Source organism: Oculina patagonica, chromosome 4 (genome assembly GCF_052425735.1).
Source record: "Oculina patagonica isolate OP01 chromosome 4, crgOcupat, whole genome shotgun sequence".
NCBI classification, from domain to species: Eukaryota; Metazoa; Cnidaria; class Anthozoa; order Scleractinia; family Oculinidae; genus Oculina; species Oculina patagonica.
This window is the reverse complement of record NC_135761.1, coordinates 27,586,223-27,609,205: the sequence shown is the minus strand read 5'-3', so window position 1 is coordinate 27,609,205 and position 22,983 is coordinate 27,586,223. Positions and strand designations below refer to the sequence as shown.

The window sequence follows — 22,983 nt, the reverse complement described above, 5'->3', positions numbered from 1 at the left end:
AATGGCTTGAGAACTTCAATGTTCTGTGCTCCGACCAGGTAAGTGTATTCTGAGTTCTCTTCAAGAGAACTTTTTCTTTCAAAATGGAGAAGTTTCCCTTTGCTGAATCATAGTGTATCACATCCAAAGCATTGTTTCAAAAGCGATCCTAGCGAGTTTCTGCGGCTACAGTATTTCTTTGAGTCTTTCAACGCAGTTGAAATTCAACGTATTACATTCTGGCTTCGAAAATATAAACTAAAAAGCGAGATCACTGTATACGACGCTGCAGTGAGTTAAAATAAGAACAATGTTATCCTTTCTTCTACTTATAAAGAATGATATGTTTCCGAAAGGTTTTAAACCCGATTGCTGAAATTTATTGGACTAAACATAGAGCGTCTATGATTCTATTGCACGTTTGACATAGTCTAATTTGTATCCTAGTAATTGTTATACCAGCAAGAGCATAAGGGACCGTTCATTTTTTATGGGGTGGGGGGGGGGCTGGTGGGATTTGATAGATAGTCACTGTTATATATAATGGCCCCCCTTCTTCATCGGAAATTTTTGCCTGCCCCCCCCCCCCTCGAAATCAAATTTTTTTTTCGATGACCCCCCCACCCAAAAAAAAACAATAATCAAGTGAAATTAAAATATATCGAGCCTTGTGAATAAAGAATTTATCAGTGTACAAAAAACACATCCCAAATAGCTGGCATTGCCTCAACTGTTTATTGTGGATGTCGTCTGTTAGTATGGGTTGTCTGCACTTGTAACCAATAAGCTGTTGGGTTGAGTTAATGGCATTTGGTACATAACAAAGTAGGGGGGTTCGGGGGCATGCTCCCTCGGCAAAAATTGAATTTTGAGAACCTCAGGAATGTTATTTTGGGCATTCTGGCAAATTTTTTTACTCTTACAGAAGCCTCTTTTAGTGACCCCCCCTTACAGACCATATTTTTTTGGCTGGCCCCCCCTTTAAAGCCAAATTTTTTCGGATGGCCCCCCTCAAATCCCACCAGCCCCCCCTATCTCATAAAAAATGAACCATCCCTAAAATGGATGAAATGTGTTGTGCGATTTGCCAAAAATTGCTTGAAGATGACATAGTATCTCTCCGTCTGAAGGGAAGTGAGGGTATAAACCGCGCAAGCGCAGAGTGCAATGACAACATCCAAGCTGTTCCCGGTTAAAAGGTACAAGTTTACAAGTGTCGAGAACATAGCGATTTTATGGTATACCGAAGCTCGGATATTTCGTCAACTGGAAAAACAAAATAATTTTTGGAATCGCTTAACATTTCTAAACAAACATCTGACACTCTCAAGAAGTTTGAAAGATCCTTTCATGCGATTTGGTCGACAGTATAAATGGCATCGACTGTTAAAAATGGCATCGACCGTTTACGAAAGGGAAAATTGCGTCGCCGCGCGTATTCCCACCCTAGTAACATTGTCCAAGCCAAGAAACAAGAAATTGCAAGCTCGCAAACCTCAAGCTAACGTCGTTCATTGGATCGCAAGAGTGAAAAATTCTTTAGCTTTAATACGGACTGTTTCTACTGTGGTAACGAAATTGATTTTGAGGAGCAAAAGAAAAAGCCAGGAGAAGTGTTCCGTGTGACAGCCCTCGAGACAAGAGAGACTGTACTAGAGGCATGTTCTGAAAGGGGGGATTTTTGAGCTGAAGTGGTACAGGCGAGAATTTCAAATGTCTAAAATTTGCCGGACGCCGGTGCTGTTTACCATCAACTATGTAGCGTTACTTCAGGACCAAAAAAAAATGCCAAATTTATTCAGTGCCTCAGATCAGCCTGATAGTAAGAAAAGAGAAATCGGACGTCAACAAGACGAAGAAAAAAAACGAAGAGTTTATCAAAGTGGCGAGCTTTCTTAAGGAGAACGACGACGAACAAATTACTGTCATGGATCTAATAGATAAAATGAAGGAGTATCTTAGTGACTCGACTACTGCACTGCGCATAGCCGCACCCATATGAAAGCAAGACTTCAGGAAAACTTTAAATGTACGTACCGCATCAGCTATTCTGCACAAATTTCACTCACAACAAAAGGATGTTGATCTGGATACGGAAAAATTAAGTATAATCTGAACTGCCTCAAGGTTGATCAAAAATGACATCAAATTGCATAAAACATCCATCGAAATCTACCCTTTTATCGAAAAAGAAGCTGAGAAAAGCGCTGAATTCCTCCCAGCCATGCTAAAGATGTTTTTGGAGGGTATTCTGGTTGGTAAAGATAACGGGAAGTTAGCATCAATTGGACGGACTATCGTTTAGGTGGCGCGACCAAGAGTGATTCTTGCGCCTTTACAAGTTGGTTTAGCAATGCAGCTCCATCACAACTTCGCATCGCGATTTCTAATAGACACCCTTCATCGCCATGGCTTCTGGATTATGACAGAGAGTTTGTTCAGTACGTAGCTGACAATGTGGAACATAATCTACGAACCCTTGACGGTAACGAAACCTATCATGGCATGGGCATGATTTGTACCATCACTCCTGGCACTAACCGAAAAAGAAGCGTGCCGTCGAGTCCCGAGACGAAAGATTAGTCCTCAAGACATCTCAGCAGCTGGAAAAAAAGAAATACTGATACGCCCGCCATCTGAGCCAAGGCAATCACAAGTGGAAATAGAGTACAATAACGTAGTTGTTGTAGTAGTAGATCCCACAGAGAATTTGGACATACTTTGGAAGACGTTTCTGCTGTTTAACACCACACGCCCAGCATGGGCTGGAATGATGCAAGCTGTCCACCGGGGTAGTCATCAGGGGACCTGAACCTAAGCGACGTCACATGTATTTCCTCCACTCTAAAAATTTGTGTCTGAACATGCGCGGCGCCACAACATCGCTAACCCCATCGTCACATTTGACCAGCCCCTTTGGTGGAAGGTGTTCCACATCATCAACACCGAACCAGCTAACAGTGACTTAGGCAAAGTTATTTTGCAATTAGGAGCCTTTCACACGCAAATAAACTTCCTTGGTATCATTGGTCATCCTAAGGAAGGATCAGGGTAGAGGGAAGTTCTGGAGTTAATATATGCGTCAAACGCAGTTGACCATATACTGACCGGCAAAATCATTGCACTCGCAGTCCGTGCGCACCTCATATAATGAGATTTATTTTGCTTACATAATACTTTTTGATCAATTTTTCCTTCAGATGAAAGTTTTCAAACATATTTGAAGTACATTTCATGGTTTTGGGATGAAATGATTCTGGCCATAAACAAGCATAATAACAGAATTTCTGTTTTTGAGCCTCATTTTCATGTTACGCAAAAGCACGACTTAGAATCTGTTAAATTTTCGAGATGTTCCCATTTTAGTATGTTGATCTAGGGACTTATTCGAAATAATTGGCGGTAAGAAAGCTTCTGTTGCAATAAGTGGCAGGTCCAACCACAAAATGACTGGAATATTACCGGCAATCAATTTATGAGAGAACCTATCGATCGAGAATCGAGTTATACCAGATGAGCTATCCCAGGCGTAGTCAATCGATAAACCGATAATCGATTACAATCAATAGCAATCGATATCAATCTTCGATTGATAACAATTTCCGATGCCATTCGATAGGAATCGATAAAGAAAAAAAGTTTTGAGTTCGATTGATATCGATTTCCATATCGATTTCCATTTGCCGGCCGGGAGGTCCGTATTGGGAAAAACTGTACCCGAGGTCTTGAGTACGGCCCTCGGCCGCGCCCGGCCTCTCAAGACCGAGGGTACAGTTTTTCCCAATACGGACCGACCTAGGCCGGTAAATAACGCTTTTATTTTTTTTTTCTACTTAAGTTTGTTTGGCTTTAAGAAACCGTGAAAAAATCTGTCAAAATCTTTGTTTGTATACGCGCAGATTTGATTTCAATGTCGAGTGCGACTTGATCGACAAGCAAGAGTCAAGCATTATAAAGCAAGACATTAATTCCGAATAAAATAGCTTCGCTTAAAATGAACAGTACTCAAGAAATGTTCAGCTTAATTTACACTGCAGAAAATTAAGAAAAGTAAATGAAGTCATACTAAAATATAGCACAAATATGCCACAAAACCTAACACTTTTAAATCGATTTCGGCTTCCCGAACAATTCTCTATAAGCTTAAATGTTTTGAAAAGTCTTGATAGAAGCTTTGCAACTTTGCTAAGCCTATTTTTCTGATTCAGAAATACTCTGACCGAAAAGCAGTTTAACAAGCTATTAATACACTTGTATTTAACAAATAATAGCGGAGCTCCACAGCGGCCCGAAGGGCCGCAGAGCGGAGCCCCATACCCATAGAAAATTCACAGAAATATGAAAACCATGAACTTGAGTTTTCATGGTCATCATGGCTAGCGGCATGGCTCGCGGGCGCGTACGTACGGCGTACGTACGGTGTTGCGCACTTCAGAAATAAATAAACCCTCATCTATTTGTTACTGGGCATCCAAGTTATGGTCAATTGACAGCTGTCAATACAAGGTATCCGCTGACCAGTATAACGTGATCATATCGCGGGCTCAGGTGTATAACTCATCGAGGTAACGCGTTTTTATAAAGTTGACCGCTGACCGAAAAATGGTTTTTCTATCTGGATTGCGGGCTCGTTAACTATTTTTTATGCCTCTTAGTTCCTTGCCCCCTGGTGGGGGATAGGGCCGGACATCAATGCTCGCCATCTGTCCCTATTCTTGGCCACAGCTGCTGCTGCAGCCCACGATGTTAGTCCCAGCTCAGCGCGTTCCTTCTCCACCGTTCTCCGCCATGTTTCCCTTGGCCGTCCTCTGCTTCTTTTCCCGCTTGGTGCCCAGGATAATGCCACGTGTGGGTTTCGGTTTGGTGCCATACGCAGAACATGACCTATCCACTTCCATCGCCTTCGTCGTACTTGTGAACTGATCTTTTCGATTCCTGCTCTTCTCCGAATTTCATCATTAGACACACGCATGGGCCAATGGACTTTCAAGATTCTCCTTAGGCATTTGTGAAGGAAGGTGTCAAGCCTTTTTTCGTCCGCTTTTGTCATTCTCCAAGTCTCACATCCATATAACAGGACAGAAATGATATTTTTTTATGCCTACGGTCAGAGAATTCAGATATTTTAATAAAGGGCAAAGTAAATTACCGGGGAGCTCCGCTTTTAGGCTTGGCTAGAACTATTTAATAATCTCTGCGTTGATTCTTATTCTGATAAACAGTGCCAAACTGAATGAAATGCGTAGCGTCTACGTACGGCACAATATTGTGATAATTAATTTGTCCGTTTTTAATCAAAGAATCTCATTTCCTTAAATGATGGTAAATAGTGCTCTGTTTAAGCAAAAAGTGACAGATAAACAATGCAGTTTAGCAGATAGATAGAGTCTAAAAAACCGAATGAATTTTACCGCAATGGCGTGAAAATCATTGCGAGATGAACAAACAACGGCAAACTGCGAACGGTAAACTACAACTCGATTTTGTTGAGAAATAAATAAATACCTCGCCTTTTGAAGAACTTTGAGGCCTTTAATTCCACTGCTTTTTGTCCTTTAGCATTAACAATGGCTGGTGATGCCATTTTTGTCTTTGGAGAGCAAAACTTTCATGTGTTCGTTAGACTCAAAAGTGCAAAATGATTTCGCGCCGTGAGCGGTCCGTATGCGGGGTCCGGATGAGAAAAACCGGACCGCTGGAGCGCGCGCAATTAGCCAATCAGATTAAAGGATTCAGGATTCCGGACCGCTGAGATGCTTGAGAAAAAAATAAATATAGATTACTTCATAGAAAGTGCGCCGTACGGATTTTCAAAGGTCTCTGTGAGACTACGACTATTTTGCTATGGTTTATCTGTTGGCAGTCAATTGTGGTATGGAGTAGTTCTTTTTAAAGGGTGAATTAGGCTTTTCACTTTGTTTAGGAGTGCAAGTGTTGAAATATGTATATTTGTGTTGTCCTGGATATTCTGGTTAGTTTATTATGAGGAATGTAGGAACGGCGGAACGGTACGGTTGATGGGTGGAACATTGTAAAATGCGCATTGACGTATTTTCTTAAAACGCAGTATGTGTGAATTTTGTAAAACGCAGAAGTGTGAAACATTTTAAAAAGTGGCAACAACAGCTACCAAAACAAAGAACCATTTCAATTAAAAATACGTCAATTTAAGGTAAAGAAGGCGTGGAATAATGATTATTTAGGGGGGTTAGGGTGAAGTGGGGCATAGGTTCGAGATAAAGAAACGCATAAAGCCGAAGTAAGTTAAGAAAGCTGTTAAAAGGGAAATGAAAGTTCCTGAAGTTAATAAGTTTGTACTGAGAAATTTCTAATGGAATCGCAAGAACAAGGGGTTTCTATTAAGGTCATTTATCCAAGTCAAACCCTGCTCAAGGTGAGCTGTTGTGAGATGAGCTACGTGTTCTCTTATACCACATGGAAAGTAGTTGTTGTCATCTTATCGCCAAAGTTAAGGTTTCTTGGGCGGGTTTAGTAATTGGATGGGGTACCAATAGGAAACTCCTTGTTGTTAAATTTTGTTGTTGAGTTTTTGAAATCCTTTTTGTCCTTCAAAGTGTTATTGTGTTTAACAAATTAACTGACAAAAAAGTAACAAGCCAAAAAAAAAAAAACGCTCAAAAAATGAAAAATTTTAACCCCTTCTTATAACATAAAAATACACAAAAGACCATGGTGCATGTTTTATTTAATAACTCAAAACTCATTTACAGCAGTTAAAGTTTCAATATCACATTAAACGAGCAAAACATTTCGTTTTTAAGAGTAACACATCGGCTTATGTAAAAGTTATCAAGTTTCCAAAAAAAAATTCAATCACTTTACAAATTTGGAAGTACAACAATACATTTTCCTTTTTCTAAGATGAAAACTAACCTGAGAAAAATCGACCGAATTTCAAATTAACTACCAATAAATTGTACTGCGTAAACACAAGGATTGCATCTCAAAAACCATGGCAAAGTATTAAAACTTTACATTTCCAAATAAATCATTAAAGACACATAATTTATGATACAAGCGAGATTTTCAATCTAAAAAAAAAGGTGATCCAAAGAGCATTTTGTACCATTTGGAATTTTATCTATTCATACGCAACCGACCGAAACACGTGCGAAGCAACAAGAAAGATAATTTACCTCAATTTCTAGCTTCGAATATAGACCCAAATCTCCAAGTAACTTTCTCTGACACTCGAAAAACGTTTCAGATCATAATTCCTTCTCAAAGACCATCTTAACGAGCTTTTAAACCCTATTAAAGCTCGTTAGACCACAGGCGGCCCAGGCTCTCTCGTTAATTATTTGCAACGGTCGTTGTCGGTTCGACTCAAGCGATCGAAAAATATGCTTCATAAATTGACGAATTTGAGATCTTTCGTTCCTAAATTACAATAAACTGTAAGCCATACAAATAAAGATCACTTACCTATTGTTGATTGTCTGTTATTGTGTGATTTTCAGGGGTTTTGGGACGTTTATTCCTCACTTGCCGCTGACGCCCCCTACTACTGGTATTAGTAGGGGGCGTCAGCGGCAAGTGAGGAATAAACGTCCCAAAACCCCTGAAAATCACACAATAACAGACAATCAACAATAGGTAAGTGATCTTTATTTATATGGCTTACAGTTTATTGTAATTTAGGAACGAAAGATCTCAAATTCGTCAATTTATGAAGCATATTTTTCGATAGCCTGCGAGCAGGTGAGCCTGCTCGCAGGCTAATTTTTCGATCGCTTGAGTCGAACCGACAACGACCGTTGCAAATAATTAACGAGAGAGCCTGGGCCGCCTGTGGTTAGACCGAATCCGCCATATTGCTGAAGGAATAACTTCTGCAAAAATCGTCATGTAAGGCACATTAAAGTTTCTTGGCCGGAATCACTAGGTAATTGGCGGATAAAATTCACTTCCTGTATACCAAATTTGGAGGAGAACGGAAGTAACACGAATTAAAATAATTTTGGCGATTTACGGTCTAATTAGACCAAAAATCTGTTTCAAATTATAAGAAAGAATAAAATCTTGGGTGATAACTTAAAAAGAAGACTTCATCTGTTTAGTTTCTAACTGAAATCTATAAACTGTCGGGCTTGCTTATACCCTACGTCCAAAACGTAATTTAAACCCGGTTACGGCTTTTGGGAAGCAGGATCCGTGTTTTCCACCACCTATGTACTCAAACAATTACCGGAAATTCGTTTTATCTTGCTGTGCGTCCTTAAATTCAAAAGCATCGCTCACGAAAACATACTAACGAGCCTGTTAGCGACTTACTTAATCGTACAGTAGGAAATTCAGGAAATACTAAAACTGCCATACCAAAAATTCATAGAATGTATCATACCGTAGAAATGGAATAAAGTGGTAGCTTATCTCTCTAAAAAGAAAAAAAACTTCTTTAGCGCAGCTTAGCATATAACAGGAGAATTTAATCTCAACTGGTGTGTCAAGGGGTGTGTCAGCATTGATAACAACTAAGACAACGGAATAGCGTAAACGGCTATAAATAAACACGGCAGAACAAAAGAAAACACGTGTTAAAAAAATTGAACATAACAGAAGTGAGAGAAAACAAAGAACGAAAAGCGTAGCACTTTAAAAATTGTACGTTTTGGCAAACGATGGCAAATGAGTTAACCAGTTACTGATGGCAAAAATCACGAGCATAAATGAGAATTGCCAGATACTGCAACTCCGTTGACGTTTCCCCACTCGCTTACCAACCGCAGTGCGGAAATACTTCAAATTCCAAGACTAAAAGCGAAACCATGTAGCGATAACTTTATCGAAAAAACATCTGTACCACATGACACATTCATACAAACAACATCAACGCAAGATTGTACTCACTTAGCCCTCAAGGTAACTCTCTTGCTCCACTGAACATCTGTCTCTTTTCCAGAGTGAATTCTTCCAACGGTGAAGAAAAGTTTATGACAACTGTCAAGTTCAGTGCTATTGAAAACAAATTTATTGAGCAGTAGATAGAGCTCTATTGCTCCTTTAAACTTCGTAAACCGTTGAAAACCATTCCACTCCGCAACAGTTAAAAACCACTGGAATTTGTATCCGTTTATGTTATTTCATTAACTTCACTCTTGCCAAACTAAAGCATTAACGTGCGTATCTTTGTACTGATAACTTGGTACTAATGGATAAAACGCACTCTCCAAGAACTTTCCTTTTAATACAAAGAACAAAACGTTTTTAGACAGTTTATGACCGATTTGGCTTGCGTATGCAAAAATTACAGTTATCTTCAATCCATGACGTCGCAATTTGAACCCGCAAGTGTTTACGCAATACTTATGAGAGCCCCTTTCATCACCTACAGCGGAATATGCCCTTTCCCACCCTCCCTGGAGTTTTTTTGGTTCTTCTATTGTTCTATAGATAATAACGGCAAATAAACCAATCAAAATCTGTTTTCTGCCCATATTTTTAGAGAACTCTTGGGGTCCTAGAAGAAGGTTTTTCGTATTATTCCGTGCATTGAAATCGTACAAGGAAATCGTAGAGCCGCGCGGGTTGTATTTACAAACTTCCAAGGCCTTGTTTTGATTCTGAACAAGAAAAAAAACATATTTGGGACTTAAAACGGAAAGGAGAAACACTATAGAATTTTAAAGTGGCCTTAAAACGGAAAACCATGGAGTACAGAGTGCTGAAACCTTGTTGATGAAGGATTTATCTTTCCTTTCACCGCCGCGAAGATATGGTGTAATGGTGCTTACAAATGCGTTTTGAATTCAAATCACGGAGTTAAACAAGGACCAATTGCGGCTTCTCAAGTCTTTTGAGAACGAAATGGTAATGTACTGTTATTGCTTTGAACTTGGATGTAATTTTTTGAACGATCGGTAAATCCATTTAGTGTACAATTGACTTCAAAAGCCGGCTGCTCAAATTAAAACTTCGCTTTCAACATGAACATGTGGATAATTATTTCTGCCGTGCAGTACAGCACGGTGCGAAAAATTTCGATACTCTGCCGCTTGTCAACACATTTCTTGACTTCATCCAAACTAAAAATAAATTCTAAACAAAGTTTCTTTCAAGGTTCTCTGTAATTTTTTGGTAATGTACTGTTATTGCTTTGAACTTGGATGTAATTTTTTGAACGATGGGTAAATCCATTTAGTGTACAATTGACTTCAAAAGCCGGCTGCTCAAATTAAAACTTCGCTTTCAACATGAACATGTGGATAATTATTTCTGCCGTGCAGTACAGCACGGTGCGAAAAATTCCGATACTCTGCCGCTTGTCAACACATGGTGTAATGGTGCTTACAAATACGTTTTGAAATCAAATCACGGAGTTAAACAAGGACCAATTGCGGCTTCTCAAGTCTTTTGAGAACGAAATGGTAATGTACTGTTATTGCTAAATGAGCTTGGATGTAAATTTTTGAACCATGACGGTAAATCCATTTAGTGTACAATTGACTTCAAAAGCCGGCTGCTCAAATTAAAACTTCGCTTTCAACATGAACATGTGGATAAGTACAAATTTCCGTTCTTAATCATTTTAGGTTAAATATTAGCACCCGGTGAGTGAGATGCTTGTACTAGTACAACGCTTTAGACTGTGAAACACTGAACCACTCACATTCTCGATTAGTTGTGTCATATCTCATTTGAGATACTCACGCATAAAAATAACTGTTATATAACGTTTATACATGTGACAAGTCACGTTTTTAACACAAGATCGCAATTGTTGACGCAATACTAATGAGAGACCCTTTCATCACCTACAGCGGAATATGTGACAAGTCACGTCTTTAACACGAGATCGGAAGTGTTGACACAATAATAATAAGAGACCCTTTCATTGCCCACTAAGCGGAAAGAACTCCCTTGAGAAATTAAAACAGTCCCTTGAGAAATTAAAAAAGTCCCTTGAGAGTAGACAAGAATGTTCCAAATTTTGCCCACATCACTCCTAATCTCCTACTTTTGCTTGTAAACAAGCAAAATAGTCGAAAAAATGACAATCAACACAATTATTATCGTCTGTATAATTATTGCATAAGTCTCAAAAATACTTGAAGATTAATTGGTCTAAATGGATCTTTCCCACTTATTAAACTTAATGTCTTCGGTAAAAATACAGTCAACAGTACAAACAGGTACAAAGAATAAAACACAAATTTTATTTATATTTGGCTCGGTGGCCACTTGAGCTCAAGGTTTATAAAATGTCATAATGAGATAGGTACATAATATTCTTGTAGCAAGTTTTATGTATTGAACGAGTGTGTGGTAGCTCCATGGCTCAACGCTGGTTACCGCCGAGCTACAAAGTAATGTCCTATGTTCAGTAGTTTATAACCTCTTCTGTAATGGAGAAATACTAAATACAAGATATACCTTCCAACCGGAATTATCACAGAATTCCAGCTGGAATTTCCAGAATTCCGGCGGAATGCCGGCAATAATTCCGGTGGATTCCACCTGGAATCCACCTGGAATCCACCTGGAATCCACCTGGAATCCACCTGGAATTCCAGGCAGGTCCATGCCGGAATTCCGGGCCTGTTTTTACTAGGGAAAAATGAGAAAGATGTACAAGTGAAGGCTACCCAAACAGAGACTTTCAAATGCAAGACATCCAGTGTTTAATTTCAACAGCTACATAATGCCCATCAATTTAAAACACCTCAATAAGGTGAAACAGGGGAAATACAGCTCTCACAGTTTATCTTGGTTCAAAATCTTCCGCAACCACTTGGAACTCTTAGTATAATGGCAAGGGATGAAACTTTACTTAAATTTCAGCCTTCAAAATTTGCATAAATATGACATTGGCAGACAGGAGAAAGGTTGAGCTAGATATCTGTGGGCTTATTTTGCCCAAATGTTTTTTTAACTGTACAATATTTTGGCATCATGCATTTTAAAATCTTTAATTCGGTTGCATTCTTTGCAAGTCAGGGTAAACAGTAGTAACAAATTCAAGCCATTGATTGACAGACTTCAAGCAGAAGTAAAAAACACTGCTTGTTCTGGAAGTTCTGTGGTTTTTGTTTTGAAAATAAAATGATTGTCAGAACATTAGGAAAAGATGCAAAAATTATGCATGTGCACAGAATGTTGTTGTACAGCAGACTGCCAAGGTTATGAGAATCTGAAAGGATGCATTCCCGAAAATAGCTATCATATGCACCAGAAGTTTTACAGTCCATTCCAGCTTCAGACTGTGTGACCAAAGATGACCTCAACAGTGGAAGTCTGCCCTCTGTTAAGACACTGGGTGTTCTTTGGTGTCCAATGCAGGATGTGATTAAAGAAAAGCAAATGAAGTAATACAGTAAACACTGAATAAATATAGCACAAATGTAGCATGGAGTCAAGTCTACAGTGTGTGTATAACATTAGTCCCACAACTAACACTATTAAACCGATTTTCAGCTTCGGAATATACAAATGTTTTGAAAGGAACTGCGCTCACAGGATGTTTAGCCTGTTTCTCTGACTGAAAAAAATTCTCTGACCAAAAAGCAGTTCCTCAAGTTATACATACTTCAACAAATTAATAATCCTCGTAATGATTTCCAGTAGAATTTTGTTTTGATAAACAGAGCGAAAGTGAAACTGAATGAAATGCTTAGTTTAATCATCTACGTACAGCACAATAGGGACTCTGTAAAGTGCAGAAATGGACGGCAGATGGGGACGGCGGATGGCGAAAAAAATTAAAAATTATGATAAAAAATTTAAAAAAATAAAAAATAATCATTAAAATGAAATAAATGAAATATTAAAAATCGCATCACTATTAGTCGAAGCATGTTCAGATCACTGCACTGGAAACTGGTTAAAAATTAAAAGATTGGAAAAGTGCAAAAAAATGTTTTGTAGTAAATTCATTCTCCAAGCACTTATCATATGTATTAATCTCTTAATCTGTCTTATTCTTGAGCTTATAATACTGAATTGCATTCCATTGGTATACCAATCTACAAAGAAGCCAAATGCTGCCTATGAAGCATTTTAAGTTTACACGATCTATTCTAACCGATAAACAGCCCGAGGTTCTACATTACTTGCAAAAAATTTTGGACGATTTTTATTTCGGACAAAAAAAATTGTCGAAAAAATAAAACCATCCAAAATAAATTTACAGTACAGTATAATTGAATGGGTGAGGGCAAGAGTAATACTTTCGATTTTTGGCTAAATTGAACTTTGTCAAAAACAGCTCCAAATTTTGCATGCAGGTTTGTTTATGCATGCAAACGGTGTCCTGTAATTTATATCGCTACTCTTTGCTCTCTTTTTGAAGAAAAACACATGCAAAAAATATAGATTACTTCATGGGAAGTACGCGCATATGGTGTTTACACACGAGTTGTTGACATATCAGAAATCGAACAAGTGAGATTTCTGATACAAAACAACAAGTGCATAAACACCATACAAAGCACTTTCTATGCTGTAATTTGTTTATTTTATAAATACAAAGATTTTTCCACGCTGAAGTGTTTTTTTATTGTTATAATACCCCGGTACAAGCACACAAAATGAAAGTACCCTAATTTACAAAATGATAATAACAACAAAATCGTTGAAAAAAGACATTTCATGAGATTATTCTCATGTCTTAAAATTTTTCTAATTGGATAAGAAATCGAATATCAAGAGTTTTTCACTTAACAAGCACAAAAATGAAATACAGCAATGAGAACTAAGAATACAAAACACATACAGACCTCGACGGAATATTTTGGTGCATGCGTGTTGAAAAATAAAGTACACATCCAGATTTGCATGACTTCAAAATTCACAATATCTTAGCGCTTTTGAATGAATTTCTTGCCTTCAACTTGAGTGAAATTCAATTCTGAGCAAAGCTTAATTCAAGTTTCTTTCACATTTCAATCAATAGTTCAGAATTTTTGGCTTTTTTGAGCGAACAGATTTGTGACCCACATTGATACACGCCTTCAGAAATCAAAACACTCACGAAACGATTCCAAGATTTCTGTCAATCAAAGTTTTAGGGGATTCAGACAACGTTTCACACCAGTGAACAAGTGAACAAGTGATAAATATTTTTATTCCACAGCCAATACTCCTCCAACTGTTTTTCACTGTCGCAGATTAAACTTCTTTGTAGCTAAATTGTCAAAGAAGGCTTTGATTGGCTAAACCGTTGAAATAAACGCTATAAAAATAGAAGGTAGTACAAAACCTTTATGTTCAGCGAGTCGGTAGACTTGACACGACAATGTCAGCTTCTCAAAAATTTATTTTTTGTTCAGATCTGTAAACTGAACCATTCAGTTTCATCCTGTTCACAAACGCAAAAAACTCGAAATTTAAGGTTATGTTTCGCAAAAATCTTAAAAATATTGCTGTGTATTGCAGTTAATTTTGTCCAAATTTCTCTAGTCTTCTGTCCGCATGATTGCTTGTGCAAGATCTTGTCTGAAACCACTAGCATTTGTGTCTAAGAACTATAAGAATTAAGAACTTAATTAGGCCAAATTTTAAGACGTTTGATTTACCAGCCCAGTGTATGCAGATGCCCCAGGCTACTCGATATACCTGGTACTGTATCTTCTCTTCACGAGGTAAATGGAGATCAAAGAGGACATGATTCCGTTAGGAAATTTTGCACTGCAAAAAGCTAACTTCTTTAGTTTTTTTTAAGGATAAAATGTTTGCATAATAATTCAAAACTGACCAAACAATTTTTATTCACCTTAGTCGGTGCTGGATTCAGAGAGTAGTAGCAGTCATGAATTGCCTGGAATTGTTTTTAAACAATTCCAGTGTGTTAAAACACACTATTATTCTTTTTTCTCTTTTTTGTTGGTTTTTTAATCTTCTTTTTATATTCCTGGAATTTTAATACGGTATGTCTAATTTGGTGCTTTTGTCCAGTTTGTAACAATGATCTCCCTAACCCGCTTGACTATAAACAGCTTCCAAGAAAACTGTCATTTACAAGCAACTCTCCATAGAGAGCAGTCGGGGGAACAAGGGCCAGTTGATGGCGACATCACTTTGCCATTTTTGTCCAAGAACTTGCTAATTAGCAACATCCAATCAGGGACAACAACACCGGACACTACCCGCTTTGGAATGAGGTAAAGTTTATTGATCGTGAACCACACTGGTACACATGCAGGGTCAAAGAGGCAATTCACATAAGACTTCACCCTAATAATGGTTGAGGTCACACTTAGACTTTTCCTGTGGTTAAGGGCTTTTACTATAGTAAAAAAAAGTAAACAAAAGTTAACTATGGTAAACTGTGCTTGTTGACTTTTACATTTTCCAGATGGCTTCTTGTCCAAATGTTGTCGATCAAACTGCAATTTGATGACTAAAACAATTATGCTCAGACATTCCACTTTCACTCGCTTGCATGTCGCCTGCAGTGAGCCATGGATTAATTCCGGCACTTAGATAACGGCTTTTTTCGTAGTTTCGTTTGTCAGTACATACGAGCTATTTAAGAAGCCAGACATTTGTCAGACATATTTTCAGCGAATTTTCTAGGACAACTGAAATAAAAGGTCTAGCGTTGCTTCTGTGTTGATCCGAACACAAGAATAAAGCACGTAAATGAAAATGGCGCAACTATTTCACGGTTCCGGAGCTTTAAGACATTTCATGTCAAAACTTAGACAATCCATTACTAAATAAACAAAGTTTAGATAAACGCGCGATAAACCATGCCTTTTCAGGTCGTTTTACTATAGTAAACTTTGCTTTCATCCTGCCGCCGTTGCTATCGCGACAGACTACGATTACATTTACCATAGTAAACTGAAAAAAGCCGGTCACACTACAAATTGGCTTAACTATAGTAAACTTGACTTTACTATAGTAAAAAAAGCACTAGTGTGACCTCAATGAATATCAACAGGGATAATGGAATTGAAATTCCTGAAGCATGGATGCCCACGACCAAAAAAACACGACAACAGGAGAACTGTACGACAGCGGACCGCTGAGGGAACAACAGGACACAGAAACAGCAAGGATCGAAATGCACCAATCACAGCTGTTGAAAACCAACCAATCACAGCGCAGCAGCGTGCTTTATAAGTTCACGCACAACCAGTCGACCTTATCGCCTGATGAAGACTAGCAGTGTGCAGTCGAAACGTCGCGATCTACATCACAAGTGACACTACGTCGTGAGACAAACGAAAAATACTTTATTATTATTGTACTCTACCACGATGATTAACCACAACATTTTTTACGATAATGACATAATTGCTCACGCAATTGTTTTCGGGGTAGTCATGGGCACTTATGCTAGTTTTTGATTGCATGCATGAAATAATTAGGAAACTCTTCACCTGCTTCAACGAAAATATAACAAAACTGGCACTTATTCCCCTGATTGAGAAGGAGCCTTAAAGCCTGATGTTGGAATGAGATATATCAGGCAGGTGCAACAAGAAGACTAGTCTTTGCGAAGGAAATTTGAGCATTGAAGGTTGGAAGAGAACTTCTAGATTGATGTAAACTGCTGCGGCTGACACCTGTGCTAGACGAAGAAGGAGAACTAAGATGTTATGGGAGACTTCGTTAGGTAGTAACGAAAACGAAGACCCCGAAAACGAAGACCTAAGACCTAAGACCCATACGAAAACTAAGACCCGTACGAAAACTAAGACCTAAGACCCATACGAAAACTAAGACCCGTACGAAAACTAAGACCCATACGAAAACTAAGACCCATACGAAAACTAAGACCCGTACGAAAACTAAGACCCTTACGAAAACTAAGACCCATACGAAAACGAAGAACCATACGAAAACGAAGACCCGTATATACGAAAACGAAGACCCGGCCAAAACCAGCGTTACCCAGAGTTGCGTGACATTAATAATAATGACAGAATAATATTGAAGCAGACTGAGCGTACTAAGAACGTACTACTGATCAAAAGTCTAGACTTGATCGTAAACTAAAACCTGATCGAAAACGGTTGCTTCTGCGTCACAGAAGAGACAGCCAAAGTCCCCCAGCAGTAATGCACCGTATCGAAATCTTCTCGCGCACAATACTTGCTTAAATAAACTTCGCTACCCGATTATTATTTCTCGCTTTACATCCGCGTAGAAGGGTGCGGAGAGAAAAAATTAATACAGGTGTCAAAATGTACTAACGGGAAACTGTGCCGATCTATCACCTCTTCACATCTGCTGAGCGGCAGTCTTTCGACTCTACTTAACCTAGCTAAAATCGCCTCCTTATAATACAACTGACAGAGCATAGTGCCCTTTCTAAACATCTTTGAGGCGTCAAAATAAATTGGACGACCAAATCCAATTTTACCGAACGGCTTACTTTGTACAAATTTATGTCACGAAATAGGAGTCTGTGTAGGCCTGTCATCTGTTTTTTGCTTAGTAAATAAAGTTTTTGTTAGTGCTTCTTATGTGTAGTCATATCAATAGTGACCTTTCATTCATTTGCCGGAGCCGACAGGCGTACTTGCTAAGATGTTTTAATTTTACTCATGTAGCGCGTAGCGAGGCGTACTCACTTCAAAATGTAGGATTTCAATGAAACTTGATCGATACGTTCTCAGTACTCGTCTGCTTCAATATTATACTAATTCGAGAGTACAAACATCGCGCAAAACGAGTACAAATGTCACGCGATATTTGACCATATTTGTACTTGTCTCATTTCCCCGACCAAACGATTAAAAACCTTGGCAAGTCACGTGTGACCTAGGCTCCCGCAGTGCTATCAGAATGGAATTTTCAAAAGGAACAGCATCTTTTCATTCCGTTTACGTGTTGAAGTAACTGTAACGTTCCATTTGTCGAAAAATTCTCACCGAAAACTCCATGTAAATGTAAAGCGCTCATTGATTTTCGATTTCAGTAGTACGTTCTCAGTACGCTCAGTCTGCTTCAATATTATTGTCACTATTATTAAGCTAGTCACGCAACTCTGGGTAACGCTGGTTTTTGCCGGGTATTTGTTTTCGTATATACGGGTCTTCGTTTTCGTACGGGTCTTCGTTTTCGTATGGGTTTTAGTTTTCGTACGGGTCTTAGTTTTCGTACGGGTCTTAGTTTTCGTACAGGTCTTAGTTTTCGTACGGGTCTTAGTTTTCGTATGGGTCTTAGTTTTCGTACGGGTCTTAGTTTTCGTACGGGTCTTAGTTTTCGTACGGGTCTTAGTTTTTCGTACGGGTCTTAGTTTTCGTATGGGTCTTAGGTCTTAGGTCTTCGTTTTCGGGGTCTTCGTTTTCGTTACTACCGACTTCGTTAGGCAGTGTTTGCAATGGGAGACCCAATACCCTGTCATCTTGCCTCGCAGCCATTAATCACGATGCACATAGTGAAGCATGCACACAAGCAAGATTAACAGTCCAGTATTGGATAATTTCTGCAAGAAAAGTAATTTAAGAGAGTGGAAAAGAGAATGCATGCAGTTTAGAAGGAAGGCTTCTTTAGCTATATTATAAGCAGATTTCATGGTCCCTAGCTTTACCAGAGCTACTCACATGAAAGTCCCTCAAGCATTCAGCCACATATCTGTTGACTTTGACAGATCAGACCTTTCATGACCAAAATGTGACCTTATTTACCACAGCAGTGCTTAAATTATACACATAACACTGGCGTCCTCTTAAATAAAACATAGTACTTTTTCTTTTTAGCCTAAAGGACAGCCATCCATACCAACACAATAGTCTGCACACAGAACTGTATTATAAATATCTTTACCTTGTAATATGTATGGTGACTTAGCGACATTCTTGGCTTTGTGGGTAACTTGAATAGTAAGTTCTGGATACGATGCAAATAGTCGATAGCGTACGATAAATGAACCATCATGCCTGTCTAGCTTTTGTACCCATGTCCTGACTCGTCCACTTGAACTTGTAATTTTTACTTCAAATGCATCTTGACCTGGAGATGTAGTAAGACTGCAAAAGAAAAACAATTACTACCGGTAATTACCTCACATCAGACCTCACTTTCTGGATATGGATAGTGGTTTGGGTTTTCACAGAGTTCAGAACTCATGCAAAATTGGCTGTCCATGGGTAGAATTTTAACAATACACTGCAAATCTGCAAGTAACAACTTTATGAATCTACCAAAGAAATTATGCTAGCAGTTGTCTGTAAATCCCAAATGAAACAAACCGGTTACATACAGCTCTGAAAGCAGTGACCACACACAAACCTTGAAAAAAAATTATCGGACAATATAATTACCACATGTCGTTAGTTAAGTTTCACTTCCTTGCTTTTGTAATTAATTGAAGTATTTAGTAACCAACTCTGATTTAGTTCCCATATCTGTGTGACAAGCTTATATGGCAATTTCATTTTTGGTAAAAATTCAAAGGCGATCTCTGGTTAAAAATTTGATAAAATCAGGCTTTCGCGACTACCAGATCTGTAGTCTTTAACGGGTAATGAATAAAAAGCGCAAACATAAAAATATATATACTATAAAAAGTGTGAAAGACTGAAATAACAATAAAAACAATAATCAAAGATCTCTTCAAGATACGGACTATTTTGCATGGGGTGTATACTAGTAGGGGAAATGATAATAATATTATTGAAAGCAATTTGCGATACATTAAATTAACATATCAGCCCATTGGAAATTTTCCCTCGTCAAATACCTTCTTAGCCATAAACCAAGAGTCTGTCATAATTTATCACTTCATCACCCTTGTCCATTTACTTGCATTTTATCAGAGCCACATTGAGGTATAGTTTTAAAAAAACCTTTCTGTTAGTTGACCTCATCCTTTTATAAGCGACAAGCAAAAGCCAGTATAGCAAGTACATAAAAAAGACTACTTGACGGTGTTTCCGTGATCAGCTGGCTGCAAATTTCTGCTTAGATTAACAAATTTATAAATAGACGTTATTTTAAAAGCCCCCTATGCAGACATTCTTTTGGATTGCGTGACAAGCCTACAAAATCTGTGTTTCCACATTATGTAAGCATAGATCATACCATTGCACAATATCCTCTGACAATGAGGATACACAGCAGCGTTTCAGCATGTTAAAGCTAAAATTACCTTTAAATTGCAAAAGGCTATATGACAAGCGACATGTCAAAATGGAAAAAATTATAGACTGTAGTCTGGACACAGACAGGCCATCGAAATTGCCTGCCTTGTACCTTTTTTTGTTGTTGAGGCCATTGAGAAATTGAGAAACACTTCAGAATCAGAAGTGCTGATGCATTCCTACTTCAGAAGTGACATTTTTATCACCCACAGTGAAAAGTATTCCCTTGAGAAATTAAAATATTCCCTTGAGAGATTAAGACAGTCCCTTGAGAGATTAAATACTACAGACTGGTAGTCGAAAGCTTGTTTTCATCAAATTTTTAACCAGAGATCGCCTTTGAATTTTTACCAAATGTCCTACCCTGGTTACTCATCCATTTTTAAATTTCATTTTTGTCATTGTTTTCCTGTTAATTGTTTTTTTTTTTGCTCGCACCTGTGGCATTTAGTACATGTGCAGGGGCATAGCTAGGATTTTTTAAAGAGGGGGGGGGGGTCACACTGTGTCACAGCAGATTGTCATGTCAACATCCACGTTGTGTTTTACCAGAAACCCATAAGGGTTGAAACATGTAACTTCCTATGATTTGTATTGTACAAAGTGAACACTCGTTGGAAAATCACGAAAAAAAATCATCAATCAAAATTGCAGTATTTGGATTAAATTCACAGCGCCCCCTAGCTCGGGCTCAATGGCGTAATCTTGTTTTTGAACAAGCTTGGTTGAATGAAGTTGAATTTGGTTAAATTCTCCTGTTTTATTGTCAAGAAGTCTGGAGGACATAACTTGGATAACTTGTTGAGACAACAGCAACAAGTTTATTTCCACACTAGACTTATGATCCGAGACGGAAACAATGTTCGTGATACTAAACCTAAACATATATGGGTTAAGCGAAGGAATCTGACTGCTTCGAGCGTCCACCCTGAAGAAATAATGCTTTTTTCTAGGAGATAAGAACGTCTAGACTGTATCCAAAAATTGGGGCCAAGACAATGAAAATTAAGGTCGCGGAAATTAACACTCCACTTAATTAACGGCGCGGAAATTAACATTAACAAAAATTAACACGACTTAAATTAACGCGAATTTCAAAAATTCGCGTTAATTTCATGAAGTGTTAATTTCCTATAATAAGGTAACTAACTTTGGTATAAGGCATACTACTAGTAGGCCGACCATATCGTTTTTTGCCAATGCCTGCCTACCTTGGGTCTATTTTACCTATAGGTCGAACGCACTCCCCTAATCTCTGATTACCTTATTATAGGAATATAACGAAGCATTTTAACAACGCGAACAAAATGTACGTGTAATAAAATTAACGCGAATTGTCGAAAATTTATGTTAACATGCATTTAATTAACGCGAATTCTCGTGTGGTGTGTACTTACATGCAGTTAATTAAAAAGTGAACATATATGAAGATAAATTCAAAATTCATTGTAACACAACATCAAGTGCATTTCCAGCCAATGCATAGTTCTAGCTCTAACACTGAAAGCACGTAGTTGAAATGTACAGTGTATTTCTTCGGGTTGATAATGTACAAAAAAAAGATGCAAAACATCGTTGACAAGTTTCTTAGGCCTTTTTGCAATTGTTCTCAAGATATTTCACCATTTCGCTTGGAAATATAATTTGCTGGCCGCAATAGAGGTAAGGCCTCTTAATAGAGGTGGGCGTTGAATAGAGGTATCAAATAGAGCAGTTTACTGACAAATATTAAATTCGGGACTTTGGAAAGTGGCCGCTTAATAGAGGTCGGACTGTTGTATATACTAACTCAAACCTTACTTGTTATGCTCTTCATCTACGGCTTGGATGAAGAAGTGTCTTGCCGGCAGAACAATCTTTCCGTCTAGTCCTGGACCCCAAATGAGAGATTTCTTTGCGCTTAGATTCACAGCTTTGTTGAAATAAAAGCCGAAACACATAATCATCCAGAAAGCATATAATTTCATTTTATACTTTCCTCAAAAGTATTGGTCCGAAGCCCAGCACACGCCACCTGATCGACCAGGCACAGGGAGCCCTCTAGCTCTGCATCCGTTTGAATAAAAGATTAACCAACCTTATCGCGCGCAGTCTCGCGCGCGTGTTTTATGGCGACCATTTTGAATTTTTAATGATGCGCGGTCTGCAAGTGCGAGGACTGGAACCGATATTGCGGAAGCCTGGGACGGGCGGCAAAATTCGTAAATTCTCGGAGTATCCGATCGCTCACCGAGGATTTCCGTAATATCGGTTCCAGATCTCGCACTAGCAGACCGCGCGCGCATTAAAACTTCAAAATGGCCGCCATAAAAGACGCGATCAGGGGATAAACGGATAATGTGAGGGCTCCCTGTGACCAGGGGGTAGTTTTGTCAGTAAATCGTTCCAGACCCACTCGGCCAACTTCTTGGTCACGCAACACTTTGATGTTTACTCGCGAAAAGCTGTAATATAAGTCATTCACCAATTTAAAATTTTGAGTGTAACTAATGTGCGAGCCTGCGAGTCAAAACCCGAGTCACTATTTTTCTACCATATTTTCCCATTTTTACGGAAACTGTAAATGCAATTTAACCAATAAACTGGGCTGTTGAAGTCGTACGCGTGCCTTCTTGCAATTTAAATATACTAAAAAGAACAAATTGTGTATCGCCATACAGCTACGATTTTAATAAACTACATAGGCCTTTCGACCGTAACGGTCCTCTTCAGTGTAGTAACATTTGAAATGGCAACGACCAGTAACATGATATTACAGTACAGATAGGGTGTGTCGAGATATTTATAAAATTAAGTAACGCCGGTGCGTAATGCACACGGATCAACCCTATTAAGGCCATCAGGTTCACTAGTGCGCAACTTACTTATCCAAATGGACTCTAACTCATTTAACTTCTCAGGAGAAGAATGGCTTAATACTACAAACTTAAATGTTTGGTTAAGGTGA

At 38.5% G+C, this 22,983-nt stretch overlaps 1 protein-coding gene across 1 annotated transcript; it reads right to left on the bottom strand.

Moving 5' to 3' along the window:
* Positions 1–11,841: 11,841 nt before the first annotated feature.
* On the bottom strand, positions 11,842–22,160 carry LOC144652745 (protein O-glucosyltransferase 2-like). The gene is made up of 3 exons (XM_078512800.1): positions 21,837–22,160; positions 18,721–18,923; positions 11,842–12,261 (listed from the first exon to the last, which is right to left on the bottom strand). Exons 1-3 carry the CDS (start codon positions 22,001–22,003, stop codon positions 12,245–12,247), a joined length of 387 nt encoding a protein of 128 aa, XP_078368926.1. The 5' UTR covers positions 22,004–22,160; the 3' UTR covers positions 11,842–12,244.
* Between the last annotated feature and the right edge of the window lie 823 nt (positions 22,161–22,983).